Genomic DNA, 17,856 nt, shown 5'->3' with positions numbered 1-17,856 from the left:
TAGATCTAACCAAAGGGTTATTTTTGCTTTCACACGTGGGCTGTCAGGGCTGCTATAGGGCTGACAGATTCTCTCTTTTTATCTTTCAGAGCAACAGAATGGACGAGCAACGAAGCACTCTTCCTCCTCCTCTCAAAGTACGTTCACCTCACCGGCTCCCTTTTGTCCCTGTACACACGCACACTCACAATAATACAAAACACGTATTGTCTGAAGGCCACGGGCTGCTGTTTTATCTGCGGGCAGACGGCTTCAAATAGAAGAGCTGGTTATCAGTCAAGCTGGTGCATCTAGTTTTCAAAGACATCCGTAGCCCACTTTCCCTTGCACTAATGGAACTGCAATCAAATAAGATTAGCTGGTGCTGAGCAATATTCTCTGGCCTGAGGCCTCAGTGCCAGTAAAGAATCAAACCGATTGTACTATGTACAGTTAGTGAGTTATTTCTCTTAAATAAACCAGCAGATGAGCAAGCAGTGTATTTTTTGCTCCTTAGGTCATTGGAGTTTAAAAACGGTCTGTTGCAACTTAATGAATCCCCTGCATAATTAATGTTTTGAACATCATTGTGTTACAGACTGAGGAAGACTACATTCCTTACCCCAGCGTCCATGAGGTAAACCAGTTCAAAATAAAGAGCTGACAGAAATTGTTATTGCAGTCGTATTCTCAGTGGAATTTATTGTGGGCTTGCACGATTGACTGTCAACGTAATTGTTTTTCTTTGCTGTCTCTGTCAGGTTCTCGGCAGACAGAGTCCATTTCCCTTGATTCTGCTGCCCCAGTTTGGGGGTTATTGGATCGAAGGGACCAATCACGAGCTGAGCAATGGGATTGACCCGGAGCAGCTCCTGTCTCCCACCTCACGTTTCAAACTGGAGTGCAACACCACAGCTAAGATCTACAGGAAACATTTTCTGGGCAAAGTAAGGATTTGTTTAAACAAAGTAATAGTTCAGCCAAAAGTGGTTAATCATGTCATCATTTACTCACCTTCATGTCAGTAGAAAACTGTATGACTTTCTTTCTTGCATGGAACACAAGAAGTGAATTTTCTAATTAAAATAAAAACGCAGAAAATATCTGTCATAAAATAGTCCATTCATGTATTATATTTCCATATGCACTATATGTTTCAGGCACTATATTAACGCACTATACGTTTGCACTAAAGACATTTGATAGCTTTGTGAGAGGAACAGCCAAAAATTTATAATTATTAAGTCATTATTAACTGCAAGTCTGCCCTAGCTCTACTCAGCATGTTTTTGAGGGTGTTTACACTTGGCAGTTTTGGTTTGATTAAAAGAAACTCTAGTGTGATTGCTCTGTTAGTGCGGCTCTTTTGAATAAATGTGAACGCTGCCATCCGAACCCTGGTGCGCACCAAACGAGCGGAACAAGACCCACCTTTTCAGGGGGTATTGGTCCGCTTCTAAGCGAACTTTGGTGCGGTTCGGCTGTAATATGAATATAAAATGGACCACAGACATTTACACGTTTTATAAGTTCTTCATGAGTTCTCAACTGATAAAAAATACCATCATATGTACGCACATACAACGACTGCATTTAGCCCGGCAAACAGCATAGGTTTGGATGTTCATTTGCAAAATATACGTCATCAAAGCTGTTTTTTGTTTTATATTTTTAGGGTCAGTGTTGAAAATGACAGTGTGAATGGCATGCTAAGCGAACCAGGACCAGGCCAAAAGAAATCAAGAGAACAACTTATATTTAATTTTTTTATCACACAACTCGTGTGACTTCAGAAGACTTTGAATATAGCTCACAAAATTAGTGTCGAAAATGCATAGAAAAAGCTAAACATTCAGAATGGAACCACTCATCTATCATTTGAATAAGTTTCAATGATATAATTGTTAGCAAATGTAACCTAATTACATAGAGCAATGTGACACTGCAGCAGCCAGACATAATGAAGATTTATTAGGTTTAGCTTCAATGGGCGTAATGTATTCACATCTAATATCCATTATAAATTAGACTAATGTGCATAAAGAAGTGGTCGGTTAGCCCTTAGGTTTGTGGGGGAGTGTTGAGACTAAAAACTGAGATGAGTTTGCAAGTGTGAAGATGAATGAACGCTCACAGCTTTGCCTTCTGCTCCTTCATTAGGAACACTTTAATTATTATACAGTGGACAGTGCCCTGGGCCACCTGGTGTTCTCCATGAAATATGATGTTATCGGGGACCAAGAGCATCTCCGTCTCATGCTCAGGTATGACCTTTTCCTTTCCTCTTTTTTGTTCTCCATCCATTCTAGATTGCTTCTCCCTTCCCCCAAATCAATCACTTTTCTCCTGGCCTCATGTCCTGCCAAATGTCTTTATCGTGTGAATGAGGGGGGCTAATGAAGGGCTTAGTTTCTGGCACAGCTCCACTACTTTGTTTTGAACTTTGGCTTTTACTGTGGACATTAAAAAGAACACACTGATATCTATTCCTTGACAACAACTGTGAATGTTTCCTGGGACCCACAATAAAACCTCTTTTCTCGCAGATTAAACAGGCCAAATGTACACGCCACCCTCATTTCCGCATTAGGCACCAGATGGACAATATAGGCCAATGTGTGTGGGTTGAGGGATGGCAGCAGGATGTTCTTGTTATCAAATCCATGTGACACATTTAATGATGCCACAATGACACTGAGTTTGGAGCGGTTAATAAGTGTCACTGTTGTAGGTCTGGGCTGCGTTGTGCTTTAATATCATTAGAAGCTGTGTTTTTGAACTGCCAGGGAAAACAAGAAATAGTTTTTTTCTTGCTTTATAAACCTCTCAGAATTATGCTTTATTTCATGCCTAATACAAGAACAAACAATTTGTTAATGGGAATACAAATATATATATTTAATTAACTTAATTAATGAATTATATATACATGAAAACGTGTTATTTTATGCAAAATTAGATTTTCAAATAAATTTGTCTTTTTACATTTAAGTTTAGCTATTTATGCCTAAAACTATTTGTTGTCAGTGTGGTAAGATATATATATATATATACGAGTCAGTCAGTAGTGAAGACTTTTACATTGAAAGGACTCAAACTTGTGAACACAGAAATGACTAGGGCACGGGAAAACCCCTTAACTGTTAAAAGGACAAGATATGGCAGCGGACATTCAAACAGATTTTTTTATATGAATATAGGACTGACCTGAAGGAAAATGCTATGTCTACTGTCAATGCAGGTACACTTGTTTACTCGATCTCGACTCTAGCTTCAATGAATAATAGGCTATCAATGAGATCAAAGATAAGAGTGGTTGCTATAGGGGTATTGTGTAGTGATACATAGAACCGTTGGGTGAAGCGGTCATAGCCGCGTTTTATCGTGAATAAAACACAGCTATTGACCAATCAGAATCAAGGATTGGAACTAACCGTTTTATAAATATATATATATATTTTGCTCACCAGCCACTGTGGCTAGTGGTTTTCCAAAGTTACTACAGTCCCCAATTTTGGCATCAATACCATGGGGAAAAACTGCCATATAGATATTTTTTATATTATCTCATAATTTGCCAGCAAGTATATTAGGCTGCTGTCACTTTAAGAACTGACGGACGGATCCATTATACTGTTACACACGCATTTTCTTTCTCAACTGTTTACATTCACTTAAAATATAACTGACTGTGTTTACAAGAATGCTTGCCAAGACCTGCATTTTGACATTATTTTGTGTGTATCTGACTGTTTAAGCGCAATAAGCAGCGAAAAATAGAGGCTGCTTTACGTGTGTGCACTTTGGATGTGAGCACTAAACTTCAGGTAATGAGTAAAATTATGTACAATTATGTACAATATGAGCAACCACATGGCGATTCATATTCATCCGGACCAAATGAAAAATGTGAGTGAGGGGAGGCGGGTTTGTGTGTCAACTCGCTGTCGGAGAGATTCATGAGAGGGCGAGAAAGCGCAGCTGGTATCTGTTATCTATTCTGTGGAAAATTAGTATTGAAAGAATTTCAGATAGGCTATTTCGGTATCAAAAAAATCTTTATTTTTGACAACACTACATTGCACTTTATTATTTCAGATGCCTTTTTTAAAGACTACAATTGAAAACTGTATTTTTATAAAATGTGTGTATATTGCAGTTTAACTTTAATCTTATGTTGTCTCTCTTTTTTTTACAGAACAAAAATGAAAACGTATCACGATGTGATTCCAATATCTTGTCTAACCGAATTCCCCAACATTGTCCAGATGGCCAAGGTGAGAGTGAATCATGCGAGGAGGGGGTGAAGGGGTCAGCACTATTGTTTTCATGCCCTCCAATTCATCACACTTCTCTCTGAGTGACATGACTGATTGTCTCACTCCCCCATGAGTCTGTTCTGTCCTGCCTGGACAGATGACCATAGTGTTCACTTTTGCAAGATCAAATGAGAATGAGGAGAATCAATATGTGCTTTGTCTTTTCGTTATTATCAGCTCGTCTGTGAAGAGGTGAACGTGGACCGCTTTTTCCCGGTGCTTTACCCAAAGGTACGCAACCATACATCTTTGTATGACCCATCTGCAGCATAGTGATAAGCTTTATACACCAATGCATGATCCCGAATCATTTGTCCTGGTTAATTTAAGTGTGGCACTGGGAAATACGCTAGTTTCAGCAGAAGTGTTGCTCTGCGTCTCTCAAGGGTTTGCAGTGTTGACAGAGCGGTACCTAAAGGACACTTATCATGCTATTTAAATCATCTACCCCTCCCGCAGGCCTCCAGACTCATTGTCACATTCGACGAACACGTCATAAGCAACAACTTCAAGTTTGGAGTCATTTATCAGAAGTTTGGACAGGTGAGTCGCATGGGAAGCCTCATCTCCGTTTGCTCCTGTCATTTAGCAGATGCACAGAGATGAATTGTTGCTGTAACTCACCTTCATAATTCATCTTTATTTAGAACACCACCTTTGAAAATTGGATGTTTTGAATCAACCATCTAACAAAGTAGTCCTTCCTGCTCTCGACCTCACAATGGCTCCTCTGCTTAGACAACAATCAAACCATTGTCTTCATTTGTCTTGTATTAAAATCATAAGGCTATTGTTCCCAGAGAAGAGCTTTGATTACATTAGGACAGTCATTGACCTTTAAGGCCGCAGAGAGGAGCCGAGAGAGAGCGAGAGGTACTTAAGAGGTTCTTCGAGGAGGCTTGCCAGTAACACCCTTAGCGTATTAGCATCAGAACGGAGGCCTGACTAACCTCTTCATCTCACAGATCGATGTGTTTACATACTCAACCTTTCCAGTGTGCAGCAAGAACACCAAGGCCTTTGATGGGATGTGCTCATGTTCGAAATGCACCTTATGGATCAGCCCTCAAATCTTCCGCTTGCCCTTATTTGACTCTAAATGGGAGACTATGTTTATTCAGAGGAACAATTAGCATTTGCATCAAGCTAATTGACCCATGATGAGCCATTTAGGTTTGCTAATTTTAGAGTTTGCTTTTGTCCTCATCAAGATGTTTTTGCTTTTTTGTTTGTGGGTTCATTTCATTTGGGTTTTGTTGAATGTCAGGCTTTGTGCTGTAACATTATGTGGTCTTGCTATTGTGATTTGGGATATCTGAAAGGCTGAATTACTTTATTTTGTTCTGTAATTGAAGTTATGATAATGCATGAAGCTTCTTTGTTGCATAGACCTCAACAGAACCATTGTGCCTGGTGGGTGTCTACTGCCAAGGGTACAAATGTTTGCTTAAATCTTATCAGCATCATGTGTTTTTATCTGTGTAGACCTCAGAGGAGGAGTTGTTCGGGAATAACGAGGAGGGTCCTGCTTTGGTGGAGTTTTTAGAGTTTCTGGGACAGAAAATCGAGCTCCATGACTTCAAAGGGTAACACTTCTAAACAGAACGCTCTTACTCTCTCTCAGTACGGCACGAGCGAAATGTAGATGCACTAGATGAAATAACTGCATGCATTAATTAAAATAGAAGCTTTGGATGTTGGAGTTAAAAGTGCGCATCTGAGGAGAGATTTCACAAAGAATAAATTACACTTGCTTTTAGAGTTGTTTATTTGCACTTGCTTGACCCCCAAATATCACACAAAATATCTACCTACAATTTGCAGTGTTTATTCTTTGAAAAAGAAAGTGACTTTAAATTCTTATGGTGCTATGTCTGCATATTTAGTGCCTGATTAAACTGGATTGCTGCAAATAATTGAAATAAAGCAACAAAAAAAAATGCAGCATAAATATTATACTATAATATAAATACTGTATGAAAAATTTAAACTTAAAAAAACTTTAAGATCTGAAAAGCTAAATAGAAATGTTTAAAGAAAAACAAAAACTAACAAAAATGACAAAAGCACACAGAAAATTTAATAAAAATGAAAATAAAAACTAATTCAAAATATTAATAAATAACTAATAGTACTAATAGTATACAATTGTATATAAATAATACTTAAACAACACTGTAAAGAACTAAATAAAAGAATTAATTTACAATAATAATAAAGGAATATTAATTTAATAAATGTATTAATTATTATTTATTAATTAAAATTAAAATGCAAATGAATCACTTAAATTGTCTGATTTAATTAAAAAATATATATATACTGAAATTTAACAACAAATAATACAATAATATAAATCTTTCAAAATTGACAAATAAATAGACATATCAAAAACCAGTCACTTTTCTCTATCGTTTATCCTTCAAATAATTTATTCCTTAATTTAATTTAATTTGGCTCCTCCATATATTGCCATAAAATACCATTTAGTGAGTTCGTCCATGAGTGTTCTTTTTGTAACCTTTATGAATACAGTATATCCCTATTATAAAGGATACAAAATCTTGGATGTGATTTTTAATGCTAATGCTAATGCTAAAATTAATGTCTTGTCTGCAAACCTCTGTATATGTTTCCTTCTAGGTTTCGTGGAGGGTTGGACGTGACACATGGACAGACAGGCTCTGAGTCTGTGTACCACAATTTCCACAACAAGGAGATCATGTTCCATGTGTCAACTAAGTTGCCTTACACAGAGGGCGATACACAGCAGGTACTCACCATCGCACCAAGCTGTGGGTTAACTCATATCACATGTGCTTTCCTTGTTATTATTACATGGCTCTGTGGAATACGTGATTCTGATTGGTCAATCATGCCATCCAGCGGTATGTTATTCCTTGATAACAACCACTGAAAACAGATAACACAGGCTCATCCGGGTTACTGAAGTCAGCAGCGCTATACGCTTGCTAGGAACAGTTTTTTTTTCATGGAAGTTTTGCGTTTGGTGAGCTCAGTCAAGTCAATATTTTGTGTACAGTTATTTAATTATGTCATCCAGTATCGTGGACTCGCTCTCTCTTGTTTCATACAAACGCAGCTGCTGCCATTTTGCGACGATTGTTTTGTACACTGTTGAATTATAAGATACAAACAGGTACGAATTTAAAACAGTTTAATCTCAAATCAATATCTCTTATCCCCATAATTATTTATGTTGCAAAATGCCGTGTAATAAGTGGTATGACTGTACCGGATTCCTTAAATGTCCGTCTAGTTTGAACTTGCAGCGCTAGCAACTGCTCTCTCCGCGGAAGTGTTGCGTTTAAAGACCTAATAAATTATTTAGACTCAGATCAATATTTCGTGTCTAATTATTTACTTATGTGGCAAGTAGCCGTGTAATAAGCGGGATAATGTACATACAGCCGGTTGTTATCTCAGAATATCTCAAGATCTGATCTCCCTGTCTGTGTTTATTCTGAGTTAACAACCAGCTGGATGTACATTATCCCTTTCTTAGAACCTTTAATCAGTACAAATGTTGTAAGCGTTAGTATGACAAAATATAATCAGTTGTCCCTAATGATCCATCTCTGTAGATACTATTCTGATGTAAAATAAAATAAATAAAAAAACAAGCCACATAGGTATAAGCCATCTGGATGGACAGGAGGGGTGAAATCCATTCCAATATGCTGTTTCCTGCAGCCACACTCTGCTGATGTGCTGGCAGATGATTGTTGACTCATAAAGTGACCTTTATTCTGCACCTTCACTGGCAGTGCTGCTCCCTCAGAGGAAGAGTGTTTTTAGAGCTTACTCCTCAGGGAATCTTCTGCATTTAGAACACATGAACCGAGCTCCTCTCTCTCTCTCTCTCTTGCTGTCATGTGTGCACACACTCTGCAGTGATTGGAGGTTGACAGCAGATCAAGTTGGTGAACTGATGTCCATGTTTAAATGAGCGGCAACAACCTCTGTGTTTGTCCTTGCCAGCCATCTGTTGTGACATGTTGTGAAAAACAACTTCAGCACATGGCATCATTGACACATAAATTCAACCTTCAAAATGAATTGGATTTATCATGAGATGTCAGCCCGAAGAGCATTTAACGGCACTCATCGCAACTGTGGTTTTGTTTACCACATCAAATACCTATGTTTGGACTGGCTCATTTCATTCCTACGCATTAAAGTATGAAATGTTGAGCTACATTGTCAATATATTCATGTATAAAATATGTACAGGCTATGCACAATGTAGCACGTATTTGAGTGCCTTATTGATTTTATATATAATAGATATTGCATAATAAAAGTATTGAAAACACATGTTTTCATTAAAACTGTATTTAAGCTAATTTATTATGTGCTACTATTCTTTATAATTTGTGTTCTTTAGAACACTACTGTTCAAAAGTTTGGGCTCAGCATAACTTCATTTTTCCAAATATATTATACTTTTTTTCAGCAAATACACATTAAATTGGTCAAAAGTTGAAGACATTTATATTCCATTTCAAATAAATTTCTATTGACCAAAGAATCCTTGAACAAATGTATCACAGTTGTCTTAAGCAGCACAACTGTTTTCAAGCTTGATTATAATATGTGTTTTTAACATAAAATTAGCATATTGATTTCTGAAGGATCATGTGACACTGAAGATTGGAGTAATGACAACTGAAAATTCACAGGAATAAATAACATTTAAAAATATAGTCAAATAGAAAACAGCTATTTTAAAATGTAATAATGTAGTAATATTTCACAATATTACTTTTTAACTGTAGTGTAGGTTTGTTAAAGGTTAATTGTTGGCCTTTATGATGATGAATAGGTGTTTTGCATCATACATTACTATATTGTGTATTTTAGCTGCAACACTGTATTGACCAATCAGCATCCAGGACCCATTTTTGAATTATTCTTTGACTTGAAAGCTGCTAAACCATTAAACATTTTCTAAATGAATTCCCACTCTAACAACTGTTTAGTATTTGCGTTTGCAATCATGTTAAAAGTGCAGTTACATGAGGAGATTTTAAATGAAGGATTATGAAAATAAACTCTCTTGTGTCCTGTTATAGCTGCAGAGGAAGAGGCATATAGGGAATGACATCGTGGCCATCGTGTTTCAAGAGGAGAGCACTCCATTTGTGCCAGACATGATTGCTTCCAACTTCCTGCATGCCTATATAGTGGTGCAAGTGGAAAATGCCTGTTCTGACAACGTCCTCTACAAAGTACTGTACATCATCACAGTGTTACTGCAATCTAGAGATTCTATAACACTTCCCTGTGAGTCATTAAATGATACACATATTTGTCATTCTCCAGGTTTCGGTAACTGCGCGAGATGACGTCCCATTCTTCGGACCACCCCTCCCCAACCCAGCCATTTTTAAGAAAGTGAGTTGATTAATCTAATTTAGATGCATTGCACTAGCAACATCAAGTCATGGGTTCAGTTCTTAAGGAAAGCATTGATTAAATATATTCAGTGCTTAAAATGCTCTTTAAATCCTGGAACACACCAAGCCGACGCCGACGAACTAGCGCTGATGAAAGCCGACTGTGTTGTCGCCTCGCGTTGGGGTAAAAAGCTGCACTTGAACACACCGAGAGAACTACAGCCGACTGTCAGCTAAAATGCACGTTCTGCGCCTGCGTGTAAATGAGTCTATTTCTGCAGCAATATTCGTCTATATTCATCATTCAAAAAGGGAAACCGACGCTGCTGGATGCAGAGACACAAAAACCATAAACAAAGCAGTGCGTGCTTATCGTTTTGAATATCAATCCTGCAAAACACTTTCTTTATTCCACTCCGCTCATGTTAATATTGAAATATTCGTCAAGGAACATTAGAACAGCCTTCTATCTGTACCGTTTTGACTTCTTTGCTCGCTGTTTTGCTATTATTCTCACACTGACTCGTTCACTAAGCTGAACAGCCAATCAGAGTTCTCTCTCTATCCGACGGCCCGACGCCGATTCAACATGTAGAATCAGCCGAAATAAAGCTGTCGAGGACCAATTTCAGCCAACGGTGTGGAACACACTGAGAAAACTTAGTCGGCCAAAGCACAAAAACTGCCCGACGGCCGACTGTCGGCTTGGCGTGTTCCAGGCTTAAGAGGCATTTGGAAGGAAAAAGTATCTGCCAAATACTACACTGCCTTTCAAAAGTTTGGGGTCTGTTAGATTGTTTTGAATGTTTTTGAAATAAATCTCTTATGCTCTCCAAGGCTGCATTTATATGGTCAAAATACTGTAAAACAATAATATTGTGAAATATAATTTAAAGTAACTGTTGTCTGTTTAAATATATTTTGAAATGTAATTTATTCCTGTGTTGGCAAAGCTAGTTTTTTTTGCATCATTACTCCAGTCTTCACTGTCACATGATCCTTCAGAAATCATTCTAATATGCTGATTTGCTGCAAATAAGAAACATTTCTTATTATTATCAATGTTGAAAATAGTTGAAACTAATATTTTTTCAGGATTCTTTTATTAATAGAAGATTAAAAAAAACATTTTGTTTGAAATGCAAAGTTCTGTCATGAAACTTTAGATGCATTTGCTGTAGCAGTTGCAGCGCACTTTCAGAAACCCTCCACCTTCCCCAGCTTCACCTGTATAGATCTGCTACGGGTAATTCATGTATGCTATATTGTAGAGCAGCAGCAGGTCTTACTTGCTCACAGCAGAGTGTTGTGTATGTATTACATGTTTGTGACAGTAGCAAGAAGCGTACTTGCTTTGCAGCAGCTTCAGATTCATTCCATCAAGACCAAACATGTCAACATTGTCATAGCTATTACCATGCCAAACACTCAGAGAGTTGTCATGACTGAAATAATTATATATATATATATATATATATATATACTGACCCCAAAACTGACCCCAAACTTTTGAACAGTATTGTACAGTATGTAATGAAAACAAAAAAAAACACTAATTTCCATCCAACTGTCTTTCTCTCATTTGTTATCCTCCTACATCATTCTGTCTCGTACAGGGTCCAGAGTTTCATGAATTCTTGCTTTCCAAGCTGATCAATGCTGAATACGCTTGTTACAAAGCTGAAAAATTTGCCAAATTAGAGGTGAGTGACTGTAAGATGTCAGAAATCAGTGCTCATATAGTCATCACAAGAAAGACATGTTCCTGGATCAAAATCTTTTGTTGATCCTAGAACAACAATCCTGTCCAAAAACATAGTCCTAAAATCAGCGGGAAATGATAGGTGAAGAAAAATGGTGAAGAAACTTGACATTAAAGTGCCCCTATTGTGCTATTTTAAAGACTCCTAATCTTGTTTTGGAGGTCTCCGACAACAGTTTTACATGCATCAAAGGTCAAAAAACACTTCCATTTTCTGATAATATACTTTGCACATCACCACATTTTTCAATGATTCTCAAGCAACTCGACAGATTACCTAAATTTCAGCTCAGAAGGCTTCCTCAGTCCTTAAGTCCTATAGTCCTAAAGACAGTAACGATGGCGTCAATTTTACCATATAAATTCAAGCGTGAGTCCGATGATGAAACATTGGAAGAACTAGTTATTCAACCCGAACCTCCAACGCAAGGACGTCTCAAGCAGGACGTTTCTCAGTGATACACTACTCAGTCTGAGGTACATTATGAGATGTTGCAACTGTAATTCCTCACCATCCGCATTAACAAGTGTATGTTCATCAACAAACTGATGTGTATATTTCAAAATGTATTGCAGTGCACATGAATGAATGAATTTCATTCATTTATATAGTGCTTTCATATGTACTACTGTACACCCAAAGCTCTTTACAATCATATCAGGGAATCTCTACTCAACCACTACCAGTGTGCACAGCTGCAACCAAAGTGGTCCACAGCTGCTTAGCAGAAGTATTTCAGTGAGTTACACAATATAAAACACAAAACGGAGAATTTTGAACACCCGGTAGAAATTATATACATCAATAATTAATTATTCATACTTACAAGTTGTGATTCTGAGGAGCAAGCTGGTACTGACTCATCTTTCAAGAGCAAGCGTTCTGCGAATCCCACATTGTTTGGGAAATTACGTGTTTAAGGGCGGGTCAAGTTGTTCGCGGGCGGACAACATACAACATAGGCCGGCATTATGCAAATGTTTTATCTAGTGACGTATAACCGTAAAGCAGTGGGATTCAAATTACAGACGACTCATACAAACGGTTCAGAGTCGATTCTTTCTTTTGGGAGACAATAACTTTGTTTATCGTGCACTTTCGACTTTACAACTTTGCAGAACTTTTACATTCACAAACAGCTATAATACACACTGCATGAAAGGGAATATTCGGAAAACCATAATTGGGGTACGTTCAATGGGCTTTATGCACAGCTACACTACTTCCTGAACTTCAGCCAGCTCTTTGTTTCCTGTCTGTCATTATTGGACAAACTGATTAATCCAGGTGTGTCTGATTATTGTTACTGAGGTCAGGCACACCTGGATTAATCAGTTTGTCCAATTATGACAGACAGGAAATAAAGAGCTGGCTGAAGTTCAGGAAGTAGTGTAGCTGTGCATAAAGCCCAAAACCTATCCCTTAAATCTGATTGGTTGATTGGAATGTGTTTCCAGGATCAAAAAGGATGTTGATCCAGGAACGTTTTACTTCACATTCACTCATAGAGCAAGACACATGCAACACCAAGCTAATAGGTTAAATTCCCAGGAAAATTTGATGTTGATAATTTAAGATATATGCAGCATATAATGATTATGCAGCATAAAACAAATGCATACTGCCTCATCTAACATTCTTTTACTATTTATATTCAAATACAATAACCCTGTTTGTTCCTAGGAGCGCACCCGGTCTGCCCTGCTGGAGACGCTGTATGAGGAGCTGCACATCAACAGTCAGGCCATGATGGGGTTGGGAGGAGAGGAGGACAAACTGGAGAATGGAGGAGGAGGGGGTGGGGGCTTCTTTGAATCTTTCAAGGTAATCCACGAGGACACCGGGCTCTGGGGGTCTCTGTGAGGTCACTTACTGTACATCCAGAATAGAGGAGGATGGGGATGTTTGTGAAGCATTACTGTTGCTTGTGTGTGAATGGTGGACGTGGTGTATTCTGGTTGTTTTACAGTCATGATTCTTTAAAGGACGTGAGATGAGTCGTTCGTTCAGATTGTCTTTTTTGATCTTGCTGCTGTTGTTCTAAATGAACCGTAGCATTTCTTTTCTCTCTTGGGATTTAGATGGTGCCGCCTTTATGACTCCAGCTGCCAAGTGATGTATCCAATGCTACCTAAATTAAATCACTCATTACCATAATTTACACTAATTAGTCCAATTAGCACATTGTTGAACATAGATACACTCATGAGAATTATCTTGGGCTCTACACTATTTTGCTTCCTAAAATACTTTGCAAATTAATCAGTAGTACATGATTAATTATATCGTACACAGATATTTTCCTGTAATATGTAGAATTATGCGTGATTAGTATATAGTAGTGTTATTTTAGTGTCATTGAGATTTTTTAAATATATTTTAAATACAATTTTTTGTATTTTCTGTTGTCATTTTAATTTTAGGTAAAGTTTTTAAATTGTGTCGTATGTCTGGATAGTTTTGTATAATTTTTATTTTATTTCAGTTTTAGTACATCAAGTTAAACTAAATGAAAATGAGAAATGTTGCTTTGGCAACTAGCTGAAATAAAATATTTTTTTTGTATTTTATTTAATTTCAGTTAACATTTATTTTATTTCAAGTAACGGAAATGCTTTTTATTGTTTTAGTTAATAGTGAGAATTGAACCCTAATCTAAAATGTGACCATAACCTCTATATACCAGGGTTATTATAATTAACTAACTATATTACTTTTGCCTCAACAAACTCCTAATTACTGCTTATTATTAGTTAGTAAGGTAGTTGTTAAGTTTAGGTATTGGGTAGCATAAAGGGATGTAGAATATGGTCATGCAGAATAAGGCATTAATATGTGCTTTATAAGTACTAATAAACAGCCAATATCCTAGTAATGTGCATGCTAATTAAAAGTGAGAATTGGACCCTAAACTAAAGTGTTACCGAGGTTATTATTCAAGAAGACAGAATTTTCTCTGCCCAAAATTCAAATGGCCTATAAATTCATTATAGACAGACTGTTTGTATGTGCTCGACAGCCGGGTTTATAATTGAATGTGTCCAGTGGTGTTCACGCATTGATTGTGGTCATCCAGACATAAAAATCTATCAGATTTCTCAAAAATCATTTTCATTATCTCTTTTAACCTATTTTATTTGCTTCCGCAACCACTCATTCACACAGTTTTCTTCAGCAGCTGTCTGTAGACAAACACATTAGCGTAAAGGATGTTCTCCAGCTCTTCTGTGGTTGTGGCATTCTGGGAGTTTTCCCTTAAAAATCGGGCAGCACTTTAGCGGGTGATGTTTAATCGATATCCATTTACACTCTTACACAGCTAGCTTCGGTAGCTCTTAGCCATCCTTTCAATGACTTCCTGTGCTCAGGCTTCATGTCATCCTTCTTCTCTCTGGCCACATGCTTTTTCTTTTACGGACAAAACTGCACTCTCTCCTCACCTGTGGTTCACTCAGGTGTTGCTTGAGTTGTTTTAGCAACTTGATTGATTGGCTTCAGACCCACTCCATTGGCCCACCCTGACCTGCCGCTGCTCACCGTGTCTCCTCCTCATCTCTCCCTGTGCTGTAGCGGGTGATCCGCAGCAGGAGCCAGTCTCTGGACACCATGGGCCTCAATATCAGGAAGTACACAGTCTCCAATAGTCACAGCGGCAGTTTCACCCACAACAACATCAACCACCTCTCACCAGAGACCCCCAAACCCCCTGGGATAGTAAGTAACCCCCCTACAGGCTTCCCAAAGGGCAAAACTATGCTAGTCCCCTCACTACCCTCCACTATGAGGTAAAAACCCAGTCCTGGTTACACATATTTCACTAATTCCTGACTACACTGAAACTTAAGCTTGAGTTGCTAAACTAACTAAAGACAAACAACACAACAAAGGCGAAATGTTTCATGATTAATCAAACAACCTCAACTTAATAATTGCCCTCATGCACGAGTCCCTTTTTTCCTCATTCCCATCATTCTTTTTTTTTTTTGTCATCTCTACAGCCACTGATATTCTCAGTCTGTATTTCACTGGAATCTTTCACTTATTACCGTTGAGTTTACCTCAGGAATGTTTCTTGAAAGGATCACTTAATTCACTGGCCTTGCTCGTGTGCGCTGCTCTCAACAGTCAATATTTCCTGAGTTAAAAGGGTCAATGACATTAACTTATTCAAAAAGACATTTAAAAAGCCATTCATATTCAATACACCTATTTTATGATGAGCATGTTTTTTAATCTCTATTAAAAAAAATTTTTTGTCAAAAATGTCAGGGTGATACAATTATCTTGATAATTTTTTCATGATGAAAAAAAAAAGCCTTAATAAAATTCTTGAAAAGAAAACTTAAAGGGGGCATGAACTTGAGGTCCACTTATAATGTTAGCATTTTTATTCCGATTTTTACATGAAAAAAAAACATCCTAATTTAGAAGTAATAATACATTTTCTATCCTGTTTTTAACCAAACACTAAAAGACAGACCTACACCTCAAATACCAAGGACACTTGTCGGCTACAGCTTGGTAATTAGTCATCTTTATTTATATTTATTCCTTATGTATTTGTGAGATAGTATCATATTTTATTACATTATATATTTGTATTGAAAGGAAAACACTACAGAAAGGTGTTTATCTCTACATAGTTGAAGCATAAGCCAACTGTGAAACATTTATGCATATTACATATGCTTATAGGTCTTGGTTGTGGCAAATTAAGTTTACTGTGAGTTCTTGGAGTTACCACAGTTATAGTTGACAGGATGACTTTTACTGTGTTACAAAATAAAGTTCATCCTTGCTTGGGATCACAAAGAAGGCCACTTGTGTGAATTGGTGGGCGGGGCTAAAGAGGCAATGATGTAGAAGTAGCCGTTGATCTTCTGCAGAGGTGGAGTTTCGTCGCACGATGATGTAATAATGTGACAAAATTCAAAACGAGTCATTTTGGGAGTTTTTTTCCAATTAAAAGCTGTTTTGGGATTTAATGAGGAAGTTTTGATCTCTGAAACTCTGATTTTTTTTTATAGCACAATGACCTCTTATGTCAAAAGATCAAGGAAAATGTTTTGTTTTTTTCAATTCATTACCCCTTTAAAAGAAATGTTGCAATTTATATAAATGTTAAACAGTAATATAAGAATTTATTTGAACAAAACTACTTACTAATATAAAAAAAAGTTACATTATTTTAATTAATTCATTATTATTTAATTTAAAGACCCTTATGACTGTATGTCAAGATCAATACATCTCTTAAAATATCAGATAAGATTAGTTCAGGTTGCAAAATGTCACGTGGTGACTCCCATTAAAAATGTATTATGTTTATGAATAAACAATTTGTGAGATTCATAAAAAAAATTATATTAGTATTGCCTTGAAAATATATATATATTTAAAAACCTTCTTGAAAATAATAATGATTGGATCACATGACATTTTTTCAAGTCATTAAATTGAAAAGTTTTTCAAATCCATCACAAATCCATTTCTGAGAGCTTGGCACAGATGTTTTAAAATAGATTTTTATTTTTATTTTTTTAAGTATAAATATGTCATTGACCCAAAAGCATGTTACCTGAATTTGAGTTTTCCCCAGAGAAGACTGTAACTCATTTAACCGCTCTGTCATCACAGGAGGTGTGTGTCTGTGTGTTATGGTGGAGATGGGATCCTTTGAGAGGTGCATGATATAAAGTTATGAATGTGTTGCATGTTGCTCATGAGGGAATGAAATACTGTCAGATAGTCTACAAGGGGTCATGTGAGATTTTTATTTTGTTATTTTCCTTCCAGTGTCTCTCAGGAATGAATATTATCTGATCTAGATGTAGGATAAGGCGGCCTGCCAGCAATGTTAGTATAAAGACAGTTGTGAATGTTTTGACCTATTACATCCCCCACAGGATCAGCCGCACATCAGCACCACATAAGGACCTGCAAAGAGGATTATATGTGTGTGTGTATGTTGAATGGATTCTGCTGTGCTAATGTTTTAATATGCAGGTGTGCTGTCGGTAAGTATGGTTATCGCACAGGATAAGTGCAGAGACGGCGTTCTTCGGCCATCCAGCTCTTGCTCCATCAAGTGCAGTGGCTCTTATGGTGCTGCTCCTTGCCCTGGGGACTATCACACACTGAAGGCCATGCTAAGTCATGCCAGTGCCCCTCGTAAGCAAAACTCATATGAGCCTAGTGAAATCTTTCCCCAGAGGGACTCACGCTGGAACAGACTTCAGAGTTACTGAGCCATGCCTTTGTCACAGTTAATGTTTCTGTTATTTATAGCACTATCATATGCCACGTCAGTCAAATGAACTTTTTTGACCTTCACAGCAGGTTACGCAATGAAGAATATAGACCATATTTTGACTA

At 37.3% G+C, this 17,856-nt stretch overlaps 1 protein-coding gene across 19 annotated transcripts in view; it reads left to right on the top strand.

The window, feature by feature from the left end:
* The window catches only part of rap1gapa (RAP1 GTPase activating protein a), a 103,134-nt gene that overhangs the window by 72,882 nt on the left and 12,396 nt on the right, over positions 1–17,856 (top strand). For 14 of the 19 annotated variants that reach the window (XM_082146418.1, XM_082146414.1, XM_082146430.1 and 11 more), the window contains 14 exons: positions 90–137; positions 578–616; positions 741–926; positions 2,140–2,243; positions 4,178–4,256; positions 4,476–4,529; positions 4,758–4,841; positions 5,784–5,884; positions 6,942–7,071; positions 9,395–9,550; positions 9,645–9,716; positions 11,335–11,421; positions 13,165–13,305; positions 15,052–15,195. In XM_082146418.1, coding sequence (XP_082002544.1) covers positions 90–137; positions 578–616; positions 741–926; positions 2,140–2,243; positions 4,178–4,256; positions 4,476–4,529; positions 4,758–4,841; positions 5,784–5,884; positions 6,942–7,071; positions 9,395–9,550; positions 9,645–9,716; positions 11,335–11,421; positions 13,165–13,305; positions 15,052–15,195 — 1,425 coding nt within the window. The remainder of the gene's footprint in view (positions 1–89; positions 138–577; positions 617–740; positions 927–2,139; positions 2,244–4,177; positions 4,257–4,475; positions 4,530–4,757; positions 4,842–5,783; positions 5,885–6,941; positions 7,072–9,394; positions 9,551–9,644; positions 9,717–11,334; positions 11,422–13,164; positions 13,306–15,051; positions 15,196–17,856) is intronic. The other 5 variants (XM_082146415.1, XM_082146421.1, XM_082146422.1 and 2 more) reach the window with 1 other exon arrangement.

The sequence above is a fragment of the Leuciscus leuciscus genome, assembly GCF_965113295.1.
Source record: "Leuciscus leuciscus genome assembly, chromosome: 18".
Lineage (NCBI taxonomy): Eukaryota > Metazoa > Chordata > Actinopteri > Cypriniformes > Leuciscidae > Leuciscus > Leuciscus leuciscus.
The sequence above is the reverse complement of the archived record's forward strand: the minus strand, read 5'-3'. Positions and strand labels throughout refer to the sequence as shown.